At 58.1% G+C, this 27,237-nt stretch overlaps 1 protein-coding gene and 1 pseudogene across 8 annotated transcripts in view; both read left to right on the forward strand.

Moving 5' to 3' along the window:
• Window positions 1–27,237, forward strand: part of LINGO1 (leucine rich repeat and Ig domain containing 1) — a 206,601-nt gene that overhangs the window by 167,672 nt on the left and 11,692 nt on the right. The window contains exon 1 of one of the 8 annotated variants that reach the window (XM_032267300.1): window positions 16,889–16,961. The exons of 5 other annotated variants lie outside the window; for them this stretch is intronic. In XM_032267300.1, the coding sequence (XP_032123191.1) occupies window positions 16,941–16,961 (21 nt within the window). In that variant the 5' untranslated portion in view covers window positions 16,889–16,940. Of the gene's footprint in view, window positions 1–16,888; window positions 16,962–18,312; window positions 18,917–24,464; window positions 24,740–27,237 lie in introns of those variants that run through there. 2 more of the 8 variants (XM_032267303.1, XM_032267302.1) reach the window with 2 other exon arrangements.
• On the forward strand, window positions 9,314–9,462 carry LOC116542438 (annotated as a pseudogene).

Here is a 27,237-nt window from a genome sequence, read left to right on the forward strand (position 1 = left end):
AGAAGGAACTGTTACCACTTTTTCCAGATGTGCATTGCCAGAAGCTCTGGGTATGCCCTGGGCCACCTGGTGTTAAGATTCTCTGGCCTCCTAGGCCAGTGACTTTGCTATTTGCTATTTTTAGGTCAGTTTGGTATCAGTCACGTGCCTATTTCTAATGCAGCCTGCAACTTACCAGAAAGAGAATGTGAACGCCTCCTTAGAGCTTCCATGTAGCTTTCTGAGCACTGTTCATTCAGGCTTCTGTCATTCATTCATTTATTCAAAAAATATTTCTTGAATGGCAGGTTCTGGAATACAGCAGTGAAAACAGACCGCAAGCTCACAGCTACCTTTCCACAAGGGAGAACTCTCTCCCTGCAGGGCCGTTTCCATCCAAAGTGGCCTCTGCGTGTGCACCCAAATGCATGACTCTGCCATTGCTGCTTTTTTCCAATCAGGATGTTCCTTCTCTACTCTCCTTTGCTGCCTGACCCCTGCCTTCGAAGCCCACCAGGGAGGCCAGATCCACCTAGGCCAAGCCTCTGAAATGTCTACTTGCCCTACAGTAGTAGAGGCTGAGGGATGGGCTTGGGAGAGCCACCACACCCACGCCTCTACACAGTGCCCTGTCCACGCTGGAGCCCAGACTCTCCCACCCCCTCTTTCCCATACCCCACCTCCCAGTCCTTAGCCCGTCATCTGTGTTAGCCATATACAGCCTCTGCCCTCTGTGGCCACCCTGCACGACTTCCTCACAGCCTCCAGCATACCTTCAGCCCCCACCGTCACCGCATCCCCATCTTGAGAGTCTCTATTTTTGGATGCAGCCTCCAGCCCCAGCCTGGCCTAGCCCCTCTACTGGGCAACTCTAGTCTGTCCTCATCCCCACTGCAGATGTGGCTTACAGATCAGGAGGGAGCGGGAGTTCACGACAAGGGTCCTGCCTAGATGGAACCCAGCCCTGGCCTCTGGGTTCTGATGGGCTGACTCACACTACCCAGCCCAGACAAACCTGTGGGGTCCAGGCTGCCCGATGCCGGATGCCCGGGGTTGCTATGGCGACCCTCTGCCAGTCTTCCCTGCATGGAGACAATCAAAAAATAATAGCAAGGACTATTTTATTCTGTGTCCCACCTGGGAGCCATTTAAGCCTCCTCACTCCTTTTGACACATAATACTTTTTTTTTTGCTTTTAAGATTATTTCTTCTCTTCCCCCTCACTCCAAACCTCCGTGGCGTAGTCTCTGAGAGCCTCGAGTCTTAAATACATACACACACACACACACACACACACACACACACGCACACACACACGCACGCGCACATGCTGTGCACACGCTCACACACCACGCGTAGACATCAAATCGGCTGCCCCGGTGCCTGTTAATTGGCAACAAAGCCCCACAGCCAGCCAAGCACCTTCACCTCACATTGTTCACCGCTTTACAGTTTGCAAAGCCGTTTTACCTCTGAGCGCATGTGAGAACGTGTGGGCGGTATTTATCTCCTCTCCGCTTTTCCACATGAGAAGGCTGAGGCTGAGGATTTGGGGGCCACCGGTCAGAGTTACCCAGTGGCTGGGTGGACCTGGACCTAACTTGCTGGCACTCGAGTTCTGTTTTGCCACAGCCACCCCCTGGGGTGATAGAGTTGGTGGTAGGAGTGGGGCGGAAAGGTCTCCACCCTTCCATTATCTGCACCCTCCCCTCGGTGGCCATCGCCTGCCCAGCCATGAGCAGTGTTGGGGACGCCCCACTCCGGGGGCGGCCTGTGGTAGTGCAGCCTCGGCAAGAGTCCTGCCTGCCACACTGGATCCCAGAGCCCCTAACTGCCCTCTGGGTTCCCTTGGTTTCTGCCCTCCAGCTAGAGAACATCCCCAGTACCCCCAGCCCCAGCTGACCCAGCTTTCTACCCTGACCCAGAAGTCAGAGCGCCCTACCCTGCAGCTCCTTCCTGCACCCCTTTCCTCCTCCAAATCGCTCTCTTCTTTATACATGGTACCCCCAAATCTTTGCTTTCCTGGTCTCTGGGTGCAAATGACCTTGTTGTTTCTCCATGATTACTTCCATCTCTGATGGCCCATCCCATATTACAGGTTCACGTGAGTATCTGTCTCAGACTTACATTTGTACTATACACAGGTGTTTCCGCTGACCGCACGTGTGTGTATTTCCATCAGCCACATGGATCTTTCATAAAGTCCTCTGTCTTACCAAAGAATGGGCATTTACATTGTACACAGGCGTCAACACCCAACAGCTGAATTTATGAACATTCACATAGGCCACACATTTGCTTAGAACATTCCCATTTATGTGACCGTGTGTGTTCCTATTAAAACACATTTATATGACGCAGCCAAGGACAGCTGTGGGTTTGCAGATGATACAGACTGCTTGCTTGTGTCACCGCTGTGTCTAGTCCGAACGGTCTCTCTTAGCTTGGAGGATCAAGGGTCATTTTTTGGATGTGTCTGAAAGGCACTTCCCTATGTTTGGACTTGGGGTTCCACAGCAGGACCCACAATGGCACGTGCAGAGCTGAGGGGTTCTGGGATGTGTGTACAGGATGCCCGGAGGCCACTGGGGTGTGTGGCTGCAGCTTTGAGACCAAGGCCTGGGTTCCTATTGTCTCTATCCTTCGGAACTCTGTTTAGCAGGGCAGCAGGGAGGAGACTGGGGTCCCAGAAGATCAGGAGCCTGCCTGAAGTCTCCAGCCCTGGAGTACAGGGTGAACAAGGGGTGACCCTTGGGAAATGCGTGTGCCCTGGGCCATCATGGCTGAGTCAGTGTGGTCCTAGGGGCCTCATTTATCCTACCTAGGGCTCCCCTTTCATAGCAGAGTCTCTGAGGCCCAAAGAGGTCAGGCCAGAGGCTGAGACAAGCTGGGCCTGGCTCTCTGTCCCCCTCAGCCACACACTGGGGCCAGGATCGGGCTGGGTCTTGCTGTGGCTAGAACCACTGTTGAAGGTTCTTTTCTGTCAGCATGGGAGTAGAACCCAGCCTTGGAGTGAGAACGTGGACAGATGTGGGTTCAGGTCTCAGCCCCGCCACACTCCAGCTGGCTGCGGAGTGGAGAAGGCGCGCAGCTGACACAGTGGCCATGTACGGATGCATGAGTGGATGTTGCCACTCCGCTGGCCTGGCTGTGTGACAGTAGCTTGCCTAGTGACTTCCCTTCTCTGAGCCTCAGTTTTCCGCTGTGTGCAATGTTGCCGTAAAGGATCTGCCTCCCAGGTTCATTGCATGTGAAGTGTCTAGCACAGCGCCTGGCACGCAGCCAGCGTGCCTTCAATGCTAACTCTTATGGCTAATGTTAACATTGTCGTTATTATCATATCTGGGTGATCATGGGACTCAGTCTCCTCATCTGTAAAATGGGGTTAATGATGATACCGAGGGCCCCAGCTGCCCACACCTGATACAAAAGTCCTCCCCACTTACCACCCTCTCTCCATGGCTGCCGTCTGACTGCCCTGTCTTTCCCAAATGCCTCAGGGCAGAGCCCAGAGAGAGGGAGGAAAGAAGGAGGCAAGGAGATAGATATCTCACCATCCGTCCATCAGTTAGCAATAATGGCACCAATTTTCATAGAGAAGGGGAATGGGTGATGCAACCAAAAAAATACTTCCTCGGTGACTCCAGCAGCCCAGCTGTTGCCTTCCAGGAAAAGTGCTGAGGCCTGAAAAGAAAATAAAGGGAACAATCAGAGAGAGATAAGGAAAGAAGAGAGGGAGGGTGGGAGAGGAGGGCAAAGCAGTTAGGCATGAGAAGGGCGTGGGTGGGGAGCACAGAGGGGTGCAAGGTGTGGCCAGGGCCTTTCCCAGGCTGCCTGGAACAGCACTCAGCAATGCTGCCATGGACCCAGCCCCTGCTCTGACCTTCCATCTGCCAGCATGCTCACCCTGCAGGAACCTGGGGTCACAGTGAAGGAAGGCAGTTGTGGTCCTCAGCAGTGTAACTGTGCAGACCCCCCTTTGTCCAGCCTCCACACTCTACGCCTGCCATCCCTCCTCCTGATATGTGTGACTCCCTCTCTGCCCATCAGCATCCTACCACGCCTCCAAGACTGTCTCCTCCAGGGAGTCCCCTGGGATTCCATCCCCCCACCGCCCCCAGCTGCCTTTCCCTTCTCTTCCAGCTCTGATCACCACCCGCCTCGGGTCAGATCTTCATGTGAGCTGGGTCTGCCTCTCCCCACGACTGTGTTCCTACAGACTGACCCTTTCATCCCTGGCTTCCTCATGTCTCCTGTCAGGGGCAGGGCAGGCCAGGGGGCATAACCAGGACCTGATCCAAGAGCTGCCCTGCAAGTGGACTAAAGAGCTCCAAGTCCCCCGCCCCTCACCCACCCAGCCCCAAGCCCTCCTGCACCTCCATACTCTTCAGCTACAGAACGCCGGGCGCCCGTCCTAGCTCTGCCGCCCACCTCACCGTGACCTTGGGCGAGCTCCTTAGCCTCCCCATGCCCCTGTGTCCTCCCCTGTAAGTGGGGTTACTCACAGAACCTTTCTAATAGGGCCGCTGAGAGAATGACATGAGTAAGTGTCTGCCGACCCAGGGGAAAGGCGTAGATATCAGACGTGGTGACCATTTCCCAGGCTCTGTGGTGAGGGTCTGCCTCCTTTCTGGGCCCAGTTTAGAAGAGCTCACCCTCCGTGGATGTCAGCTAGTCCTGCCCAGTCACTTCTGAGTATCAAAGCTCCTATCCCTTCCTGGGTGCTCCTGGGGACAGAGAAGCCCCAGGTTGTGGGGATGGAGATGGACAGTCATCGGGGCAGACCCTGGCAGAGGACAAGGTGGGTTTGTGCTCTGCCGCATCTGCCTCAGGAGAGAGGCTGGCCCGCCCCTGGTCTGTCCCTCCCCGAAGTGGGGAACCCCAGCCTCCTGCCTGTGTGTGCCCCACCCACTTACAGACTTGGAACCTGGATTTGGGGTACAGAGAGGAGGGAAGAACCTACCAGGCGTAGCAGAGTCTCCTCGCTCCTCTCGCCTTCCCTGCTCCCAGCCGTCTGGGTCACCATGGCAGAGGGGTGCTGGGTGGCAGGACTCCTGTGGGATGAAGCCAGAGGGTGCAGTGTGGGTGCCATATCCAGCCTGGGCAGGTACCTCCATGTGGGCCCAGGTCCCCGCCCGCTGCTGTGTGGCAGGGCGGGGTGGAGTCCCTTACAGGTCACGTGCCCAGACCGGGCACATTTCCTTGACGTGCAGCTAGACACAGGCAGGGACCATCACTGCCTTTCCTGACTATTTTACTACTTTACTGGGCCCAGAAGGTGGGGCAGGGGTGTGGCTGTATCTGACCCTTGGCAGCTGGGTGTCTGCTCCACCATACGCCACCTGACTCATGCCGAACGAAGCCCCTTCAGCCACCCTTTACCTCCCCTGCTCCCCAGCCCCTAAATGAGGCAGACACCATCCCTGCTTTGCAGATGGAGAAACCGAGGCCTGCTCATGCACTTGCTTATTCACGGGACTCGTCCTGGGCTGGCAGCCACACTGAGGCCACCTGCACCCCCGGGCAGTGGAAGTGTCTAAGGGGTGCTTGGGATCTTATAGCCCGGGGCTGTCCCCTTCATGCCTGAGTAAGGCTGGCTAATGTCCACCACAAAGGGAGAATTACCAGCAAGGCCTTGAGCTTTGCTCCTGTTTACACTTCAGCTCCCAGTGCACACCGCTGGCTTCAGGAAAGGCCGCCAGCCCCTCTAGAGCGGGTCTGGAGCCAGCCCTCGGGGGGGCCCGGGAAGACGTGTGCGGGATGCAGAATGCAGGCAGGTGTGGGACCAAGGCCCACGGACGCAGCAGCCCTGCACTCACCGGTCAGAGACCCACTGGCTTAGGGATGGGAGGATGAACACAGTCGCCCCGAATTTGTTCACGATGCTTTCCACACTTCAGGCATTAGCTGGCATTTATCTTTAGCCATGAGCCGTGCACGCCCACCCTCCCCCCTACCTTCGGCACGCTAAGTAAATGTGAGAAGTCCGCTGCCAAGTTTAAGCGTAGAAAGAGAGCCGGGCACTGGTCTGCTGAGCGGCCTGGGTAGCTCTGGGAGAAGACAGTGCTAAGGCGTGGGCCTCAGGGCCGTGCGTCCACCCTGTCCCATCCGCCCCACTGTGTGCCCTGGGGCTCCTGCCCCGGCGTCTTGGGCTGTGATGTGTGGCGTCCCGGCAAGCTGGCTGGCCAGGGCTCCTTCCTCCCGGTGCCCTCAGCCCCTGGTGTGGGGGTGTGAGCACTGCTCCCTGCACCGCCCGCTCCGAGTGTGTATGTTTGGGAGGTGGGGTGTCTGGAAGAGTGGAGAGGGGTCCACGGCCCGTGAGTCACCGGGAGCTTCCTGAGAGCGCTCCAGGCCTCTCTCCCCACTCCTGATGAGCCACCGCCACCGTGCAGGTATTTATGGCTGGTTTTCACGCCCCAGCAGGTGGTGTGAACACTCTGTGTCTGGGTGTAAATGCCCATGTTTGGATTGGAGAGTGTAGGGAGCCCTCCCATCATCTGGGGCCTTCTAGATCTCTCCACCTGGGGCTGCAGGCCTGAGCCACATCGTTTATCACATGGAGGAGAGCCCACCCAGGGGTCTCCCTCCAACTGCAAACCGCTTGCCACCAGGGCTAGGCCTGGCTGCTGGTCCTGGGTCCATTAGCGCAACTTACCTCACCTCTCTTAGCCTCAATTTTCTCATCTGTGAAATGGGCACAGCTGCCGCCTCTGCATTTGCTGGAGGGACTGAGGGAGCTAGCCAGCGCTGTGTCCCTCAGCTTCCGAGGTGGCCAGTGAGAGGCCGGCCCGGGCTCAGCCCTGCTCTGGGGCGCATTTCTGGTCATACCCCGGGTCCACGTCCTGGGTTCTCTCTTGCTCTCCTGGTGTCGCCAGTGCCTCCACCAATGCCATCCGTATTTCCCAGGTGATAGAAATACTGCAGGCAGGTGGTGGGCTCAGAAGCAGCAGGTAGATGCTCAAGCCTGTCTGGGGACCCCTGAAACCAGGGTACTCCTAGCCACCTCCCCTGCAGGCTCAGGGCAGCGATGTTGAGGGGGTTGTGCTTCCAGAACAGCCTGGGCAGAGGAAGGCTCAAGAGAGGGTGCAGACCAGGCACCGCTGCGGCTCTTCCCGCACAGCTGGGAAGCCCTGAATGGGGGCCCGGGTGTTTTGCCTGTGGACTGATGAAGGAGCTGCAGAAAAGTCCTGCTTGAGACACCTACCCAACACACACGACAGTGACACCCCACAGATTTAACATGACACATGCCACACAGATCTACAACACAACACAGCTACGTATACCTCCTCAACTCCCCCAAAACAGCTACACTCGAAAAGCAGATGCAGCCGCCCCAGCTAGACTCACGGTCACAAGGGCTGTCCCCTGGAGGGCTCGTGAGTGCCGGGCCCTGCCCCGCGGCTCTGATGGCTTCTCCCGGAGCGTCCTCACCACTCTGTGGAGCAGGTGCCACATTCAGGAATGAGGGCGGAGAGGGGAGGGACTTGCCGAGTGCTCTGCCCAGAGTCCACATTCCAGGAGGTTCTTGAGCCATTGCACCCCGATTTCCCCATTTACTGCCGTCTCCCCCTGCCCCATCCCATGCTGGAGGGGGATGGGGAGGGGATGAAAAGCGTTGTCCCTGCAGACGGCATCAGACTCTGGGGAAGGAAGTTTTCCCTGGGGCTTGCTGCCCCTGCGCCAGGGCTGTGGCTGCCGATCTCTACGGGGTAAGCCCCGAATCATGGTGCTGGGGTGACCGCCTTCATGTGGCCACTCCCGCATGTGATGAGGGAGTTTGTCAGACACTTTGCCCATAACCAAAGGGATGGCATGCCTAAGAATGGCAGGGAAGGGGCTGCAGGCCCTGGAGCCAGAAGGGCCCCTGCGGAAGCTCCGAAAGCCTCAGGCTCCCAGCCTTCCCTCCCACCATCCAACCCCGACATCCCTCTCTGCCCTCCATGTGACCAGACCATTGCTGATGTCCCAGCAGCCCTTGTCAAGGTCTGACCTTGACTGGGAGGGGAGGGGGCCCTTCCTACTGTGGACCTCCCTACCCTGAGGTTTGCGTCTGCCCCCAGTCCTGCCCCAGGGCCCGGGTCTCCCCTGACCTCGCAGACAGCCCTGCTCTCCTGCCTGGTTGAGCCCACACAGCCGTCCTGCTCCCAGAACCATCCAGGGGGCCTGAAAGACATCTCCATCCCCTTTCTGACCAGGCCACCCTGGCTGCCCCCACCCTAATAAGCGAGTGACAGACAGGCAGGTGTCCAGGGCGCGGGGACTTCTTGCGCAGGAGGAGAGCTCCTGGGAACGCCACACCACCACACCACAGCAGCTGTCAGAGGGTGCGCCGAGTGTGAGTCTCCGCCTCCTCCCAGGGCGGAGTCCAGCGGTGTGGGGAAAGGCAGCAGGCCCAGGCTCCACCCACTTCCTTGCTCACTTGCTGTGCTGCCTTGGGCAGCTAAGGCGCCTCTCTGTGCATCTGCAAAAGAGGCCTCGGTGGGATAGACCAAGGCTGCACAAGTGAGATAAGGGGTACAGAGAGGACCCCTGGGAGAACAGGCTCAAAGCATATTTGATGAGAATTTTTGGGATTCCCTCTTTTCCTCTCGGAGAAGGAAACCCCTTGCAGAAATCCCCCCGCTGAGGGATTTCAGGACCGGGAGAGGAGCCTGCCTGCTGCCCAGGCCCAAGTGACGGTCCCAGCCTTGCTCCTCGTGTGGCATGGAGCAGGTTATGGGGGCTAGGAAGGGCTTCCTAGGGCCAGGCTGGGGAAAGGGGCACCTTCCCTAGGTCCAGACTGTCCTTGCCTTCGTGTGGCCCTTGGCAGAGCTGAGCACTCCATGGGCACGTAAGTGCCCAAATGAGGGTGGCTGGCTCCATGTCCTGGAAAGGAGCATGGCAGAGACTGCAGACCCCCAGCCTGAGAGAGAGTGGGCTTCTAAGCTCTTCACATTGAGCAGCCAAAACGCCAGCCTTCCCAGCTGTTCTTTCTCTCCTCCTTCCTCCCTCTCCCCACACCTTGGGCCTCTCCCTGTTGGCAGCTCTGACTCCAGGGCCCTGCCTCTGTTTCCCTCCTCCACTCCTGGGGGTGGGTGTTCCCCGTGCCTAGGACGAACCAAGCCCTGGCACTGGACACCTTCCCCTCCACAGCTGTCTCCCTCCCACTGCTGTCCTGGGCTCAGGTCTTAATGGAGCGGAAACAGCCAGGCAGAGGGAAGCCTCATTAGGCCTGATCTAATTAGGTGCCCCTGAGATGGGGTGGAAGGGGGAGGTGGAGATCACCCCATTCATGCGGGCCTACTGTGCGCAAGAAATGTCACACGCATACGCTCTTACAGCCCTTTCCACAGTCGCTTCTCGGCCTTTTGGCTAAGATCAAGTGTAGTGTCTGTTCTTATCAGAACCCTTCCCACAACCCTCCGAGATAGGCATGAGTATCCCCAGGCGGCACGAATGGAAAGTGGCTCCAAGGGGGCAGGTGACTTCCCAGGACCACTCTGCCTGGGGTGTGCACCCTGAGTGTCCGGCCCCGGGGTCTAGTTCTTCCCAGCATCCCAGCTGGCCTCTGCCTGTCAGACTGGCGGGACCTCTGACATCCTCTGTCGCAGCTTTGTCCAGCTGCGGTCTGACGCCGTAGTGCTGGGACAGTCACGGCCCAGTTTCTGGCTCTCTGTGCCTCTGGGCCTCCTCTGTCTCCCAGGACCATTTGACTCCACAGTGGGTCAAGATGCTGGGAGATGGGTGTGGGGCCAGCCAGGCTCTCAGCCTCCCACCACGCCCACCCCTCATCTGTCTCCTGCTGTAATCAGGGAGGGTGCGGGGGGGGGCGGTCCCAGGCAGTGCCAAGAGGCCCCTCCGTTAGTCTTAGCTAACAAGCTGTTTATGGGTGCGACATGACACCTGCTTTCTTCTTTATAACTTCCATAATTTATAGGCATATTAGCGGCCAAGTGGCTGCCCTGGGTCCCAGCCAGACGGGCTGGGGCGATGCAGCCGGGTGCCTCTGCCGATATTTACTCTCTCCCACCATCAATTATTAAGGAGCCCTCCCCTCCTTCATTTCTGCACATAATTACATGCACCGTTATGGTTCAAACTCCCCTGCTCTTAATCTCTCTGGAGAGGGACCCAGCCTGCCCAACAGGACGGAGATGGCGTGGGGACCCACTGGCTGGAGAAGAAGGCAGGCAGCCACCCGACCTGGGCAAGAGGTGGTGGCAGCCTCAGCCCCACAAACCCCTCTCAGCTGAGCTGCCACCTCCTTGGCCAGCAGGGGCCTTCCTCGGGGCTGGCTGTCTCTCCCTCTACCCCAGGGCCCAGCCTTTGCACCTGCTGTTCTGCCTGGAACACCAGCCTCCACCTCCTGTGTGCCTGACTGATCCCGACTCACCCTTTGATTTCAGCTCAGCCATCACTTCCTCCGCGATGTCTGTCCTGCCTGCTGTGTCTATGCAGCCCAACCCCATCTTCTCCCACCTCAGCCTGCACCACACCAGGTTGACTCTTGCCTGCCACACCATGGGCTTTGGGGCCCAGAGAAAACTGTGGCAAATGTTTGGCATTTGATGAATGAATGAATGAATGAAGAAACGAATGGATGAATGCCTCCACCTGTCTCACCACAGTGAGCCCACGGAAGCATTTGCCTTCACCCTCCTCTTCCAGGAAGCCTATCCCATTTGCTCCACCTCCCCCAGACTCCTCCAGATTCTCCGGGTCTGGGCTGAGATCCCTCAGTGGACACCAAGGCCTGCTTCCTCCATCTGTGTCCCCAAAACCAAACAGAGGACAGGTCAGAATGGAGGGAGGGCACATCCTGACAATCTCAGCGGTCAGTGTGATCTGGGGAAGTTACCTCTGTTTCCTCACTGCTCACTATTCAATGAGAATAATACCAGTCCCTACTTGACAGGGTGTGATTGAGACTTACATGGGATCATCCGCACAAGCACCTAGGATGTGACCTCGCATGCCATAGGCGCTCAAGCAATATCCTCGACCTCACCATTGCCTGTGAATCGAGCCCATGTGAAACGGAACCACACCGAATCACATTGGATCGAATTGCCTTATTCGCACCTTCTCTTGTCCACACTTCCTGGTTGCAGTCTCCCCTGCCATGCAGCTGGTACCAGGCTTGGCTCACAGGGTCTCTGCAAATTTTGCAGATTGATAAATCAAGACGTTGCCAGTCTGTCAAGCCACACCTATCAAGGGCAAGGGGTGAGTATCTCCCAAGCCCCAGCCAGGGAGATAATGTGGACTCCTCCAACTTCATGACAGAGTGAGGAACCAGGCCCTGGCTTCCCACTAGACTGCAAAGCCCAGGAATATCTCCCTGGATTCTGTGTGCCTCAGTTTCTCGCTCTGTAAGAAGGGTAATAACAGAAGGGAGCCCATAGCATTGCTGAGAGGATTGAGTGAGCTGCTGAGTGAGTGGGTAACACTTAGAACCACTGCGCTGCTCTTGGTGTGGGGTTCAAAGCGTGGAGATTGGGATAGGCCTGACTCTGCCACCTCCCCTTCTCTCACCCTAGAGGTGGCAGTCCCCTGGAATTGCTGTTGATCGCTGTCCTGCATGTTTTTATACTTTTCCTCTATTTGTAGACATCCATTTTCAGTTGATAGGGTTTGGGGCTTGTTTGTAAAGTTGATAGAAGTGGTGTGCCTCGTCCACGCGTTCGTTTTCCCTCCGCATTATGTTTATGAAATCACCCCTGCTGATGCAGGGAACTCCAGCGCACCGTGTTCATTGCTGCATAGTATCTCACTGCGTGAATGTACCGCGTTCTGTCTATTCCTTTGCCATGACGGGCATTTAGAGCATTTCCTGTTTTTCACTGTAGCAAACAATCCCGCCACGTGCCTCCCTCGCGTGCCTTCTTGTGCTCATGCCTCAGGAACGCTGGGTCGCAGAGTGTGCATCTTTTTGCCTTGACTGGGTAACCACAAGTTGCCCGCCCCCCAAGAGCAGACACTTCGCCTGCCTTATTTCAATGCCCTTGCCTCACTGGGAGAAAGGAGTTACTATACCATTTTACAGATGGAGCACGTGTTTAGTTATCTACTGCTGCATAACAATCACTCCGAAACCTAGCTTAAAACAGCAAATATTTATGACCTCCCCGTTTCCACCAGTCGGGAATCCAGGTGAGGCTTAGCTGGGTACCTCTACCTCTCACAAGGCTCCAATCTAGGCACCATCTGGAGCTTCAGTCACCTCAAGGCTCAGCTCGGAGAAGAGCTGCTTCCAAGCTCACTCGAGTGGCAGTTGGAAGGTCTCGGGGCCTCATGGGGGGCTGACTAGAGACATCGGTTCCTTTCCATGTGGGCCTCTCGTAACATGGCAACTGTCCCTCCTCACAGCGAAAAGCAAGGAAACGAGAACAGGTACCCAAGATGGAAGCCGCAGTTGTTTTGCAATCTAATCTCACAAGTGACATTAGCTTCTGCCATATTCTCTTCATTAAAAGTGGGTCCATTGATCCAGCCCATACTCAAGGGGAGGAGAGGATTCCACAAGCAGAGCAATAGGAAGGTAGGGACCACGGGGAGTCCCCTCAGGGGCTGCCTATCCCTGGGCAACTGAGGCTCAGAGAGGTAAAGTGACTTGCCCAGGGTCACACAGGAGTCAGGACAGCATCAGAATTGGAACCCAAGACTGCCTGGCCCTGATGCTGGGCACCTTTCAGCCACCATGCTGCCTTTGACTTAATAACAGGTTCAGACTTAAGTTAATAAACAAGTCTCTTGCACAATAGAACTTAAGGCAAGCACTTAATGAATGGATTTGCTAATAGTGCTGCTTGTTTGCACACATTAGCTCAAATTTCCCCGACATGATCCATGGGGACAGCCGAGCCAGGCTCTCAGGAGGAGCCTGTCTGCCAAGCGCAGAGCCCAGGTTCCCATGGAGCCAGGGAGCACTCTCTCTACTACATTTCCTATTTTTTTGTTGTTGTTTTTGCTCCTAATTTATTTTTTTTTAATGGAGTGCACACTTCCTTGACTTCTTAAGAACAGCTAACTGCATCCCACAGTAGCTCAAGGTCAGGAATACTGGGTGTTTTTCTGGAGGGACTTCACAGGGGAGTGCCGGGGTCCCCTTCACTGACTGGCCCCAGATCAGTTTCTTGCTTCTCAGCCACTGTAGACACAGCGGCCAGGCCACCCAGCACAGAATGGCTGTGGCAGCGCTGAGTGGGGGCCAGGCCCAGACCTCACTTCTCTGCCAAGGCTTCTGCCTTGAGTCCTCCAAGAGCCTCTGAGCCTCCCCTGATTCCCAGTGAGATTCCCAGTAGGGGATGCTGCTGACTACGTTGCTTCTAGACAAGTGACATGTCACTGGCGCTGAAACATTTCCATGGAGGCATGGTGCCCAATGCCCCAAGGTGAGAGGGAGTAAGAAACGCGGATTCAAGAGTGCCCCTGCCCCTGTGCCCTGGCCCTCTTCTCTAGGGGTATCCATTGGTCCTTCCTGATTAAGAGACTTCACGCAGGAGTCATTTGCACACATCAGACCCTCTGGAATCAGGGCTGTGGGCTGGCTGTGGAAACTGGAGGAGACACAAGATCAATTCATGGCCTCAGGGTGTTCCTCATTCTCAGGGGACGGAGAATGTGGTCCACGTGTCTCCAAGTGGCCATGCTGCAAAGAACCTTGGGATAGAGCCACGACTTTACAGAGGAGGGCTCGGGAGACAGCCAGTGACCATGACAGTCAGTATGAGCCTTCACCTAAAAATACTTGTGTTTATCAGGCTCCTACTGCATCAGCATCAGGTAGATACGAGCCACACATTAAGTCATGTGACCCTCACTCCACCCTGTGAAACTGACATTATCTTACAGAGGAGGAAACTGAGACTCAGGAAGGTCCCCAGGAACACACAGCCCCGCCTGAGGGGAAGATGAGGTTCTCAGAGCAGGTTTTTGGAAGGAGGGGGACACACAGGGACCTGAATTGGAAGGGGAAAGGATTTGAGGAGCTGAGAAGGCTGTCGATGACAAGACAACCATGAAGTAAGTGCCAGGGAAGAGGATGCCCCAGTTAAGGTCGCCTCCCACCCTTGCTTTTGCGTCTTGGCCTCCGCCTGCACCCATCATGGATGCTCCCTGGGAACCGGCGTGTCTCCACACCAACTTGGGCCGGCCTCTGTGGGGAGAGGCCCCCTCCAGGTGAGCCCCTGTGCCTTCCCCATGTTGGCTACCCCATGCAGGATGTGGAGGATCCAGACTTGGGGTGCACTGGAGGAGGGACCTTCCTTTAAGATACCCAGGCCCGACCCTTTGTGATATGCTTACATGGGAAGCTGGTGTCCCCAGGTCCCCCCTGACTCTTGAGAAGGGGGTCAGGAGGGGGCTGGAAGGCTTTATACCACATCTCCAGGACCCCCTCCAGGAAGGGACTGTCCCTCTAGCCCCTCAGGGGCCTCCATCCCTGGCTGGCCTCCACAATGCACCGGTGCAGGGCCTGACCTATGGATTTTCTGCCACTTCTTGATCCAATTCACTCCAGCCTAGTACTTCATTATACCACGGCCCCAGCAACCCCAGCATGGAGGGCTGTGAGAGCCGAGTGGGGGCCTGGGGTCTCTGTGATGGCTTCCAGAGGCTGCACAGCCCCCAGCTTCCATGCTTCAGCCTTTCAGGGACTCAGGGTCATCCAACGAGCCCTGAGCTTAGACACCCCTCAGGGCAACCCCTCATTGAATCGCCAGGAAAACTTTGGCCTAGGGAGGGGCTATGACCCCCTCAAGGTCACACAGCAAGTTAACAAGTTAGCTTGTGACATAAAGTAGAACCCAGGGCCCCCCGGAGCACCCAGCTCCACCTCACTCCCCCAGCCCTACCCGACACCCAGTGCTGCCTGCCCAACCACCACTCGCCTCCCAGGCTCCTGGTCTCCGTTTTTCTTGCTAATTAGAGGTCTCAGCAATGACTCCGCTGTCCCAGCCATTTTAGAGCCGTCATTAATTTCAAGTGCCTTCAGAAATAATCATCATCGTAAAACCCTGGGAGCTGCTGGGATGCCGGTGGATAGGACCAGCATAGAGCAGGCATGCAGGCAGGCCTGGTGTGCCACCCTCTCCTTTCTGTGCCCAGGGGACGCTTGGCCCTTGCCCCAGCTCCGCCTCCTGCCTCCTCAGCCTCTCAGAGTGAGAGGAGAGCAGGACTAGGGCTCTGACATCAGATATACACAGAGCTTCAAAGCCCAGCTAACTGGTATGCACAGAGTGAACCTGAGAGAGTCACCAGCCCTCCCAGAGCCTCAGTCTTTTTATCTGTACAGTAGGGACAGCGATGCCAATCTTGCAGAGAGACGAAGCTGTGAAGTGTAGCTGAGTCTGGTTTACAGTAAGGGCTGAGTATATGTTGGAGGGTCTTATCCCCTCCTCCTGTGTTCCCTGGCAAACCCATCCCCACTTTGCCACTTTGCTGTGAGCACTCAGGCTGGCTTGTTCCAGCTGCTGGCTCCTGCTGTATTGGGACTTGCTGAGTTCTCAACCTGCAGCCAGGGTCTGCTGTGTGCCCACCTGTGAGACACGCAGTCTCAGACCTGCTCTGGGGAGCTCCTAGTCTGAGGTCAGAGGGAAAAGATGAGGGCCCTGCCTCTAAGGTCATTTCAGTCTGGGTCAAGTAGGCAGGAATAGAAGAAATGGGTCTTGGTTAGGTTTTCAAGCACAGGCAGAAACCACGAGGGCTGTTTGAAGCACGCCATGAGGGTGGTCCCGTGAGCACGAAGGCCTGGGGTGCAGGGGACATTCTTCAGCTGGAGCTCCTCGACATGGTCCCCTGGTTGTGCCAGAGAAGACTCGGACTGGGCCATGCCGATGTGTCACATTCTCCATGGCCCTGGGACCTCTGAGAGGGCTCTGCTGGGGACCACCACACCCCACAGGAGAGGAGAGAGGTATCCTCCTCCACAGCTCATGCAGAGGTATCTGACTGGGTGGGAACCCAGTGACACACCCTCCTTTCCTGAAGTCTCTGGGTGACAAGGTCAGGGGCCCATACTCTCACGAGGCCCAAGCTAGGCCCTCAAAAATGACTCGGATGCCATTGACAGCGGAGAACGGAGGCCCAGGGGCCCTTCCTTCCAGACACAGCTCTGTGGCCATCCCTGCTGCCCCCGAGGCGCGGAGGGATCATTGTGGAGCCAGAGTACCCCACCCCAGGACCCCGGCTTCCTCAGGTGGCACCTGGGGGTTGGGAAGTAGAAGCAGTGGGCTCACCCCCATTTCTCCGCCGAGATCACTGAGGCAGGGAGCAGGTGAGTCGGGGGCGGAGAGATGTGGTGGCCGCGCCTTGCCTGCGTCAGTCACCGCACCAGGAATAGCCCTCGCCCCCGCCCCCGCCCCCCAGCGGGTCTGCGCGCCCGCCGGGTGCCTGGCGGAGCCTTTACGCAGGAGCCAGCGAACGTCTATTCCTGTCGGGCTGGTGGGAGGAGGCGGCGCGGGAGGGCGGGAGCACGGGGCGCTCGCAAACAGCCGGGGTGGGGGGCTGGGGAGTCTGGGGAGGGGTCCAGGCAGCGGAGAGTTGAGGGGCCGGGAGCCGCCTGCGCTGGGCTCTGTGAGCGAGGGGACCCCTGTGCTCGCCTCCCCGCCTCCCCTCCCACCTGTAAGTCCCTCTGCGGAGCCTGCCCCCTGCTGGTCCACTCAGCCCTAGAAGGCGAGTTCAATTCCCTTTCCTTGCCTTTGGGGGCTGTGTGACCATGGGCAGGGCCTGGAACCTCTCTGGACCTGGGCTTTTCTCCCTCTGTCACAGGAGACAATAGTGCCGCCCCCCCCCCCCCCCAGTGTTGCTGGAGCGTGAACGTAGAGTTCACAGCAGAGCATAGCACGGACACCTGCTCGGAGGGGGCTCTAGCTAGGCCTAAGATGAGGATGGGCATAGACACAGGAGACAGGAGAAAGTGCTCCAGGCGGGACTGTCCAGAGCAACGGTGCGCCAGAGAGGCTGAGAAGTGCCCAGAAATGGCGCAGCTGGAACGGAAGGTCTGTGCAAGCCTTTGGGCTGTGTGTGAGGCTGGACAGCGGAGAAGCAAGGTGCTGCTGGGTGTGGGGAGAGGTCCCTCCGTGGCTGCCAGGCATCTCTGCAGTGATATCGGGCAGGCTCCCTGGGAGAGGGGTGGCACTGGAAGTGGGATTCCAGGGTCTGCCCCAGAATCGGTGAGGCTTTGGGCTAGATCCCCTCCTCCCCAGTTGCCTCAGTTGCCCCTGTGGACTCAAGGTATCAGCATTCACGTGCTAACGGGGTGTTCGCAGCAGTGAAGGGATGGCTGTGCCGGGTGCTGTCAGCGTGGATGGTTATTCTGATAAAACTGGCTTGGTGTTAAAGGGCGTCTGGCTTCAAGGAGGTACAGGGAGAAGGTGAGGTCCTGAGGGTGGTGACCTACTCGACAGGCTTTGCCGAGACATCCCTGCTGGCCTAGTCTCTGTAGCTGCGGGTCAAGGAGGATCTGGATCTCCGAGGAGAGGTCCCATTCGTTGGGCCCATCCGAAGTTGTGGGGCCGAGGGCCCCCGGGACCGTTCCGGAGGAGGATGGGGAACAGTCAAGCCCAGGCGGCGGCTCCGCGCTGCCCTCTGCTGGCCGCTGGGTGCAGCGCCTCCGGACGGCGCGGGCCAGAGAGGCCGGCCGCCCCCTGCTGGGCAGGAAGCCAGGCTGGGCGGGGACCCCCGCCGTGGGGAGGTACGCGGGACCCCGCTCCTGGGTAGAGCCGCCGGGCCAGCGCCGCTTCCTCGCCGTCCCCTGGACCTTCCCGTTCTACCTGCCTCGCCCTCCCGCTGCCAGGATGCGGGTGTTCCAGGCTCGCGGACTTTCCGAGAGGAGGGGACGGGGCCAGGCGGGGGGCTCCCGGTCAGCCTCCCCCTGCCGTCCTCCAAACAACCCTGTTCGGGTGGGGGGCCCTGTCTATCCTCCGGTGTGTGTTCGTCCACAGCCCAGTTTACACGTGTAAACATACTCGCGCGCTCACATGCACACGTATGTGGCCACACAAAGTCACATACAACGGTGTGCGCGCACACACCAGGGAGGACCGCACTCCGGACACCCCGGGACCGGCTGGCCCGGGACTCGCCCGGAGCCCCGGACCCGGAGGGGCGCGGCCGTGTGCGGAGCTGGAGCGCCCGGCTGCCGGCCCCTCGCCTGCGCCCCCCCACTGGTTTCGCTGCGCCTCCTGCGTGCAGGGCAGCGGCTGGGGCGCCCCTCGCTCTCCGCCCCCTCCGCTGAAAGGAGACGAGCCCCCCCCAACCAGGTTTTGCGGCCGCGCCTTCTCCTCCCCCGCCCGGCTCCCGCCGCTCGCACGCTCCCTCCTCCCTCGGTCCCTCCTCCCTCCGCGGCTCGCTCCTGGCGCTCCCTCCCCGCGCCGCTGCAGAGCGCGGAGCCCGAGCGGGAGCCGGCGCGGGAGCCGGAGCGGGCGGCGGGCGACAGCGCAGGCGGCGGCGGCGGTGGGTCCCGGTCCCGGCCCCGGAGGGCGCGGAGTCCCCACCCGCGCCGCTCCGGCCCCTCTCCCGACGCGGGGCGCCGAGCAGCATGCGCGGCCGCTGCCCGCCGGCCCCGGCCCCGCGGCGGAGCGCCCCCGGCCTCGACCCCGGCCCCAGCGGCAGAGGCGGCGGCGGCGGCTCCGGGCCGGCCCGGGGCGCAGAACCAGGCTCGCCGATCCCGCGTCGCGCGTCCTGAGTGCGCCTGCCCCTCCGCACGCCGGGCCGCGGCCTCCCACCTCCCCACTCCCGAGCCCCGGCCCCGGCCCCGGCTAGGCTCCCGCCCGCGCGGGGCGGACAGACGGCCAGCCCCGCGAGGGCGCACGGACTGCCGGGCGGAGGTGTCAGAGGAGGAGGAGGAGACGGAGGAGGGGGCTGGGCAGGGGCTGGGGCCGGGCCGGGCCGGCGGGAGAGACATGCGATTGGTGACCGAGCCGAGCGGACCGAAGGCGCGCCCGAGATGCAGGTGAGCCTGGCGGCCGCGGCCAAACCCCAAACAGGCAGCCCCGCGGCAAGCGCCCCTGGGGACTGCCGTCGGCCCTGGTTGCGCCCTCCTGGGGTTGCAGGGCACCCCGGTGCCACCCAGACCTCCTTTGGGGGTCACAGGCCTGATTTCCCCTCCAGCCTCAGAAATGAAAATTCTTCCTTTCCCACACCCCTCCCTCCAACCCTAACAAATTCCGGGTTTGTAAGCTGAGAGCCTGGAGCTGGGGAGGGGCCCTCCACGGGTGTCTCAGTACTGCTCTTCCCTTCCTGTCCCCCCTCCCGTTCTGAGCATTGGTCCCTCTAGAGGGTAAGTCCCCTGCTCAGCCCTGGGTGGGTACCTCCCTTCGTGGACCCCAGGTGCTCCCACCAGCGCCAGACACTCCCTAGCTGGTGGACACAGGTCAGGGACTGGGTTTCTCCACAAGCTGCAGCCTGGATGGCAGCTCCCCCGACACACAAGCATCGCCGCTTTCCAGCTCCTGCCCTGTGAAAAGGAGATGGGGAGTAGGGAGAATGGAGGAGAGGAAGTTGGGGACCAGGAGAACCAGGAACCCTTTAGGGGCCTCCCCTTTGTCTGCCTTCAGCGCGGGCTCTCACCTCCTCCTGCCCCACTTTTCATTCTAAGGCAGAGCGGGTGGGAGGTGGGAACCAGCTGAGAAGAGGGAGGTGAGGAGGGAGCCTCCTGCTCCCCCTCACGCCCTTTTCAGGGTGGGCTGTGGGCTCTCTGCTCTCAAGGCATGCCAGGAGATGTGTCCCTCCCGGCGGATCCCACTTTGAGGAGGAGGGGTGGGGCCAGGCCAGTGGGCAGCCCCCTCCCGGTTCCTGCTAGGGTCGCAGCCCAGCCTGGTCCAGCCCAGCTGTGCCGACACCTCCTCTTTGTTCTCAGAGGCCTTGGGGTTGGGGTGGGGGAGAAGGGGAGCCTGGGAGGATGGGAACAGCTCTGTCCCGGGGGTGGGGGGGTGGGAGTGCAGGAGGCCCTGAGCCAGTGGGGGCTGTGGCATCTGGACAGCCCCTTCCTGCTCCCCCAGCCCTCCCTCAGTCCTCTGCTTGGCTTGGGCAGCCAGAGGGCGCATAGCCCAGCCTGGCCGGCGACTCTGGGCTCAACTCTGCTGGTCATTCTGCCAGCGATTTCAGCACCAGCACCTCCCATTCCCAGGGAGCAATGAGCCGGGGCACCTAGGCGGCAGAGAGCCTGGGGAGTCCCCAGATCCAGCGCAGAGTGTCAGTGAGGAGAAGACGGCCAGCTGCTCCCAGACCCTTTGTCCTTGTGTAAGCCAGGAAGGAGCTCGAAATCCTCACACCTCCAGGAAGGCACTAGCAGCAGGTCTACTGGGACAGCATGCCTGCCCTTCCTGCTTTCTACCCGTGGCCTGAGGTGGGAGGGAGGGTACAGGGTGACACGGAGAGACCAAGACCTCCTTGGAACCGTGCTGAAAGAGGGCACAGACTCAGATCCAGGCTCCCAGCAGCACCCAGCTGCTCCTCCTGGAAGGGGCTTCGTGAAGGCGGGGACTAAGGTGGGGACTGGCCCCTGCCCCCCTCTGCCAATTTAAGTGTGAGCCCCTGGGGAGGGCTTGGTTAAAGCTGCAGTCTTCCCCAGGGTCTGGAGTTAGAGTGGGAACCAGCTTTTAGGGGGATGGGCATGTGCTCGAAGCCAAGTTCCCATGGCCTGCGGGCTGAGGGGCCATGTGTGACTGGGAGGGAGTGGAGAGAGTACTTACTCTACCCCAGTCCTCTTTCATCTGGGTGTATCTTCATCCTCCGTCCTCTGGCCATCCGTTTTTCCTATACTGGGTATTGCTTTCTAAAACCCAGACTCCCAGAGGGATACCTCCCCCACCCCACCCCACAAAAAGCAACCTCGTGTGGAGGTGGGTGGTGGCTCTGCATGGAGCCGGTCGGGGTCCCTGGTGCCAGTGATGGCTCCTGTGTGCTGCTGCTCCCCAGGCGCCTGCGGAAGCAGGTATCTGGGGGAGCACTGTTGGGGTTGGGTGTGTTTCTTTTGGGAGGTGAGGCAGCGCAGGCATTCGTGCAGGGTCCCACAGAAGCATGAGGCCGCGTGTCACGTGTCGGGTGGAGGGTGGAGGAAGTGGAGCCAGGGAAGGGCCAGGGAGGGGAGGCAGTAGGTGTGGTGGTCTCAGACTCAGGGCCTTAGTTTGCCAGCCAGAGTGTCTTGGGCTCGCTGTCCTGCGTGTGGCACTCTGTGGAAGTGGCCTCCCAGCCCCCGGGGTTAGCCTCTGACGGCTTTCTGTTCTGCTTCCTCCGGTTCCTCCACGTATCCCCCCATCCTCACCTGGCTTAACCCTGCACCCCCTCACAAGAGGCCCTCTCCTCTCCTTCTCCTGACCCCCTCCTCCAGGAAGCCTCTGTGACTGCTTCAAGTCACTCAGCCCTCTTCTATAGGAACTCGCAGCATAGAGCCACACTTGTTTGCGCGGAATATGGTAGCAGCCCATTCACGTATGCATTTGTTCTGCACATCCTAGCCAAGCTGCCTGCTCAGCTCTGGGCTAAGCGTGGTCTGCCGTGAACACCCCGGACAATCCTAATACCCTTCCGTGGCCCTCATCCGTGGCCCCTGGGATGGGACAGACCCTTGGAGGTACCAGGGAGTAACTCTTGGCTAGCCACAAGGAATACCTGTGCATGAATGCGCAGAGCTAGGTGATGTCAAAGGCGCTTCAGACAGCAGTTGGAAAGAGACTAACTGGGTACTCAGTAGCCCACATGGACACTCAGAGAAGGGTGGATTTCTCCCTGGAGGTCGAGGTTGTTAGAGATGCTTTAGGAAGATGGGGAGACTGGCTGAGTCCTAGGGAAGTAGCAGACTTTGCAGAGACACAGAAAGCAGGGGACTCCAGAATCGGGGAAGTTTCTTTGAAGAAAGGGTATGAGAAGGCAAGTTCATTTCGCAATACATGTGAAGCATTCTTGATGCTGCTCTTTGTTTAGTTGTGGAATGAATGAATGAATGAATGAACGAACGAACGAACGAATATCCCTGGGTACTGTGGGCTCAGTAGAGCTGTGCCGACAACAATCTACTTGTGTGTGTTCCGTTTCTTCAATGTTATTTCATAGTGAAGTTGTTAAGAGTGTAGATCCTGGAGCCAGTGTAGACCCTGGACTCAAGTCTCAACTCCGCCACTGCCCAGCTCTGTGACTTTGGGCAGGTTACTTAATCTCTCTGGGCCTGTCTCTTATCTATAAAGTGAGGGTAACAATAGCACCCACCTCAAGGGAAGACGTGACAATTAGGTGTGCTAACATAAGCAAAACATTTAGAACAGTGCCTGGTAATGTTAGGAAGTGCTAGGTACCCTTACTAAGTGCTAGCTACTCATAGTTTACATCAGCGATACGCTCATGATCTTATCCTTGTAGGTGGTAGGTGCAGAGGTTTGATTTTATACCTGGGAAAGCAGAGCCAGCGAGGTGGAGTGACTTGCTCTGAATCCCCAGCTTGCAAGTCTGGGGTTCAGAGTAGAGAACGTGTTCTTCCTGGCCTCTGGCCTGGGTCTCTTACTCACTGACTCAGGCCTAGCCTATTAATGAATGGAGGCATTTAGTATTAATAATCACAGTAGCAGTAATAATACTGTAATGAACACTGTGGTCCTACTCCACCCAAACACGGCACTCAGTAATGATGTACCTTTTCCCCTGTGCCCCGTACACCCCTTCCTTTTGCCTCTTTTTCAATGACTACCGTAAATTATGTATTTAACAATCTCTTGCCTCTTTAAAATTATACATTTAAAAATATATAAGTAGTTCGGTTTTAATTATTTTTGAACTTTATAAAAAGAGCACGAACCACATGCAGTCCTCTGGAATTTGCTTTTTTCTTCAACACATTTAAGCTTCATCCATGTTGTTGCAAATAATAGTAGATGCAGCTCATTTTCACTGATGTATAATGTTCTGCCATGTGATCATCAAAGTGTTATTTTACATTCTCCTTACCAATGGATGTTTAGGTCATTTCCATGTTTTGCTCTTACAAACAATGCTTCCAAGAACCTTCTCATCCCATCTCTGAGACAACGTGCAGTGTCTTTGGGGCACGCAGCTAGGAGTGGAATTGCTGGCCTGTAGCGCATCTTTGCATTCAGCCTTACTAGGATATTTGCCAAAGTGTTTTCCAAATTGGTTAGACCAGCTCGTCGTCCCCCCAGCAGGAGATGAGTGTTCCCATTGCACCCATCCTGATCAACACTCGATATTGTCAGGGACCTTGACTTTTACTGATTGAATGAATGTAGGGTGGTATTTCATGGTGGCCTTGATTTGCATTTCTGGAATTCGGGGTTTCTGGCGTATGAAATGGGGGTTGAGATGGGCAGCAGCCAGTGTGTGCTGGTGCTCACTAAGCAGTCATCCCATCAGCACCTGTTCCCCCCGTTGTGGGGATGCTGCCCTACCCTCCTTGAAGTCTGGGATGGATACGAGCAAGCAGGGAGGACTCCATAAGCAAGTGGGATGAAGGAGGAGCAAGAAGGGCTTCAGTCGCTGCACGTTTAGTGCAAACAAACAACAGCAAATTCCAGGAACCCCAGGGGCTTTGTGTTCACCCCAGGATGGGAAGGCGTGGTCCTAGCTTAGGAGGTGGAGGGAGCCTGCGTTTCATTATTTAGGATCCCCCACCTCCTGCACAGCCCCCCTGTGCACCTGGCCCTGGCAAGCACTTAATAAGAGTCTGGTGACCCAGGGAATGGACACTGGATGAGGCAAATATGTGCTTGCTCCTCCTCCGTTCTCACTTCCTTGGGGAGTCCTCTCTGATGGCTCTTGCTCATGGATCGAATGAGGGGTGGCTGAGCAAGATGACTCTGGGGCCTTGCAGGGCCCCCACCCGCGAGGCCCTCCAGACTCCTGCTGGCCCAGAGGGGCTAAGAAGCCGTGTGCTGGCAGGCTAATTTGGAGCAGCTCCCTCTGCCAGCCTGGTGCACCACCGATTGATTCCACACTGCCTTTCCCGCCTGGGCCTGGGCCCCTGGAACTGGTTAAAGACGAGCACCGGGGCTGGCGGAATAATTATGCCTATTTCATGTGACACCCAAATTGATTGCCGCCAGGGTGACATTACCAGGGCATTGTTCCTCGTCTCCAACCTCTTATTACATGTTATTAGGGTGTGTGGTATGTGTGTTTTTCTATTTTTTCCCATTTCGGGGAATTAATCTCTCTCTGCCACCTCCTCTGCTTCCTTCTGCGGAGAACCTGCTCTCGGCTCTGGGAGGGGGTAGGAGCCTGGCCAGCCTGCTTCTTCTACCTGGCCCAGTGCAGGGCTGCAGATGCAGGCGGTGTTGGCAGGGGGAGCTGGCCATCTCAAGTCCCTTTACTTAGGTGCAACACAGGGGCATCTCAGAGCTGAGAGGGGCTACTGAGGTGTAGCTCCCAGCAGAGGAGGCTTCCTGCAGTCGCCTTGCTCCATGGCCTCAGCTGGCATGTCTCCCATGAAGGGCTGCTCACTTACTCCTCAGGCAGCTCTTCTGTCCTGAGCCATCTAATCCAATGTCCCTCTAATGTCCCATCGGGTTCCCCACACGGGCTGAACGGCCTCCCCTGGGAGCTCACCATGGGTATTGGCTCCGCTCTCCAGGCCTGCAGCGGACCTTTGCAGCCTCTGCCTTGAAACGCTCCCTAGAGATCCGCAGGGGTGCCCGTTCTCCCCCAAGCCTGGGCTTCTTATGAACAGGCAGCTTGGTGGTGGCATCGTTGTGCCTGAACAGGACACACCTCCTGTATGTGCCTGGCTAGAGGCTCCATCACCTCCTGGGTACTGGGCTCAGTTTACCAGGTTGGTAAAATGGACTCCAGCAATGGCACGGCCAGGATTCATTTGAGCAGAGAGGGATTTGAACCACCAGGGCTGGGAGGGAGGCAAGTGTTTTTTTGTTTTTTTTTTTTTTGCAGTCTGCCTGTCTGTGTTACACAGAACTGATTGGACCTTGGTTTGTGATGTTTTAGAGGGTTATTTTTCAATCTTTTCCCCTTTCGAGGCAGAATCACCCAAACTCACCTGTCCGACTCAGCCCCGCCACGGGGTGGCCATGTGACCCTTGCATGGTGTGGGGGAGAGAAGGTGGCGGTGGTTGGGAAGCTGGAGCCCTTCCCAGGCCCTAGCCCGGAGATGCTGTGGGGCCTTGGGCAAGGCCCTGATGCTCCTGGGCCTGTTTCTTCATCTGTGTGAGGGTCTCGAAGGGCGTTATGCCTTTGGAGCCAGACAAGGGCAGGACTTCGGGCGGGGGAACCAACGGCTCAGGGCAGTGAAGCGGGTGTGTAACATGGTGAGGGTTGGTGGGGTCATTCAGCAAAGCACTTAGTACACGTGCTGCGTAGAAACGTCTCTTCCATTCCCTTCCCTCTCCCTGCACTCTCCGCCCCAGCAGTGACGGAGGTGTGAAGCCTGCCATCCGGCTTCCCAGTGAGGAATTTGTGGTCCCTGGAGGTAAAGTCACTTGCCCAAGATCACACAGCTCAGCAGGCCCTTGCACCTGAGTCCGAGGAGGCAGTAGAGGAGGGGGCAGGACCGCCCGGGGTCTGCCTGCCTCAGGCCCATGCCCAGCTCCACCACTCATCACTGTGGGACTTTGGGCGAGGTGCATCACCTCTCGGCACCTCAGTTCTCTGATTCGTGAAATGGGGATCATACCAACCTCTTAGGGTGGTTATGGAGCCCAAACAGCTTCGTGCCTGGTGCATAGCCAGTGCTATGTCAGTATTAGCTTTTTTTAAAAAAGGCGCCATAGGGGAGTGATGAAGAGCCCGGGCTCCGGAGCCACCGCGCTGGGGCTCAAACCGTGAACGCGACCTGAGCCCGTTATAGAGCACCTTTATGCTTCTGTGTTTTCCATCTGCAAAACTGGGACCGTGGCAGCACTTAATGGGGCAGTGCGGGACTCAGTGAGTGTTTGTATGTGAAGTGCCTGAAACCATGCCTGGCACGCCAAAGGCCACCCCTGATGGTTTTACCAATAATCATTCTCATCGCCATTCTGTCTAGCTCTCTGGCTAACCCCAAATCCACACGTCTCAGCCCCTAGCTGCCAGCCTGCGGTCTGTGAGGCTGTGACACCCCCACCCCCAGCACAAGGCCTCTGGCTGTCCCAGGTGGGGGCTGGCTGGTGCCCAGGCCTGAGCCATTCCCAAGTAGAGAGGCCCTGAGGGCTGGGGCTGCAGAGAGGGGTACCCCGGGAGCCCCAGGAAGGTGTGAGAGGACGACTGGGGATGAGGCAAGCGTGTTCCAAGGGGCCACTGGCCTGGGCAGGGGATGGCGCTGGGGGCCATGAGGGACACCTTCCTGTCCCCAAGAGCCTGGGCTGGCATCTCAAGACATGAAAAGGGGGATATAGGGTATAGGACTGGGTTGTCCTTGGGCCCCCTCATGTCACCACAAATAGGCACTTGCCTGCCTCTCCTCACCTCTGGGACAGCTCCCATCCGAGTGGGGGTACTGTCCGCTTAGGGGGGCCCAGCATGGGCAACTTGTGCCAGGGGCAGGAAGGGCACAGCGTGGTCCAGGACTCCCCCGAGGTCACACAGCAGGGCAGGGTGCACTGGCCAGAGCCCGGGCCTCGGCCTTTTGCTCACCCAGAATGGGCTCCTGTGGGCCCGGCCTGGCTCCCACTCCTCTCCACCAAGGCCGCCACTCCTGGAGGGCAGAGCCTATATATAGAAGCCGTTAAACACCAAGATGCTGCAACAATTAAAATTCATAATTTATCCCTCAAATAGCCTGGGGTTGCGCGCTGGCCGGAAGGCTGGCAGCTCTCGAGATGGCTGTGCCCCTGGTGAGGTGGGCAGGGGCATCCCTCCCTTCAGTGCAGAGCGGCTGAGTGCTGGCCCAGGGTGACCCGGGAGTCCAGGCCAGGCAGGCAGACAGCCACACCATGCCCAGTCACACCTCCAGCAGGCGTTCAGGCCAGTGAGCACGTGTGGGAGATGGTGGAGCTTCCCAGGGTGCACCTGAGTGATGGGGCTGGGGACCCCTGGCACCTGGGAGTGGGGGAGGGGGTGCAGCCAGCACACACATACACACACCCCACACGGACACACACACAGAGGCCACACACACACAGAGGCCCCACACACACACTCACAGGCCACTCACACACACACATCCCACTCACACACACACACACATACACAGAGGCCACTCACACACACAGATACACAGAGGCCACACACGCAGACACACCACACATACACAGGCCACTCACACACACACCACGCTCACACACACACACACGGGTACTCACACAGACACATACCACACTCACACAGGCCACTCACACA

The sequence above is a fragment of the Sapajus apella genome, unplaced genomic scaffold (genome assembly GCF_009761245.1).
Source record: "Sapajus apella isolate SASKATOON/1434 unplaced genomic scaffold, GSC_monkey_1.0 scaffold168, whole genome shotgun sequence".
Taxonomy (NCBI): Eukaryota; Metazoa; Chordata; class Mammalia; order Primates; family Cebidae; genus Sapajus; species Sapajus apella.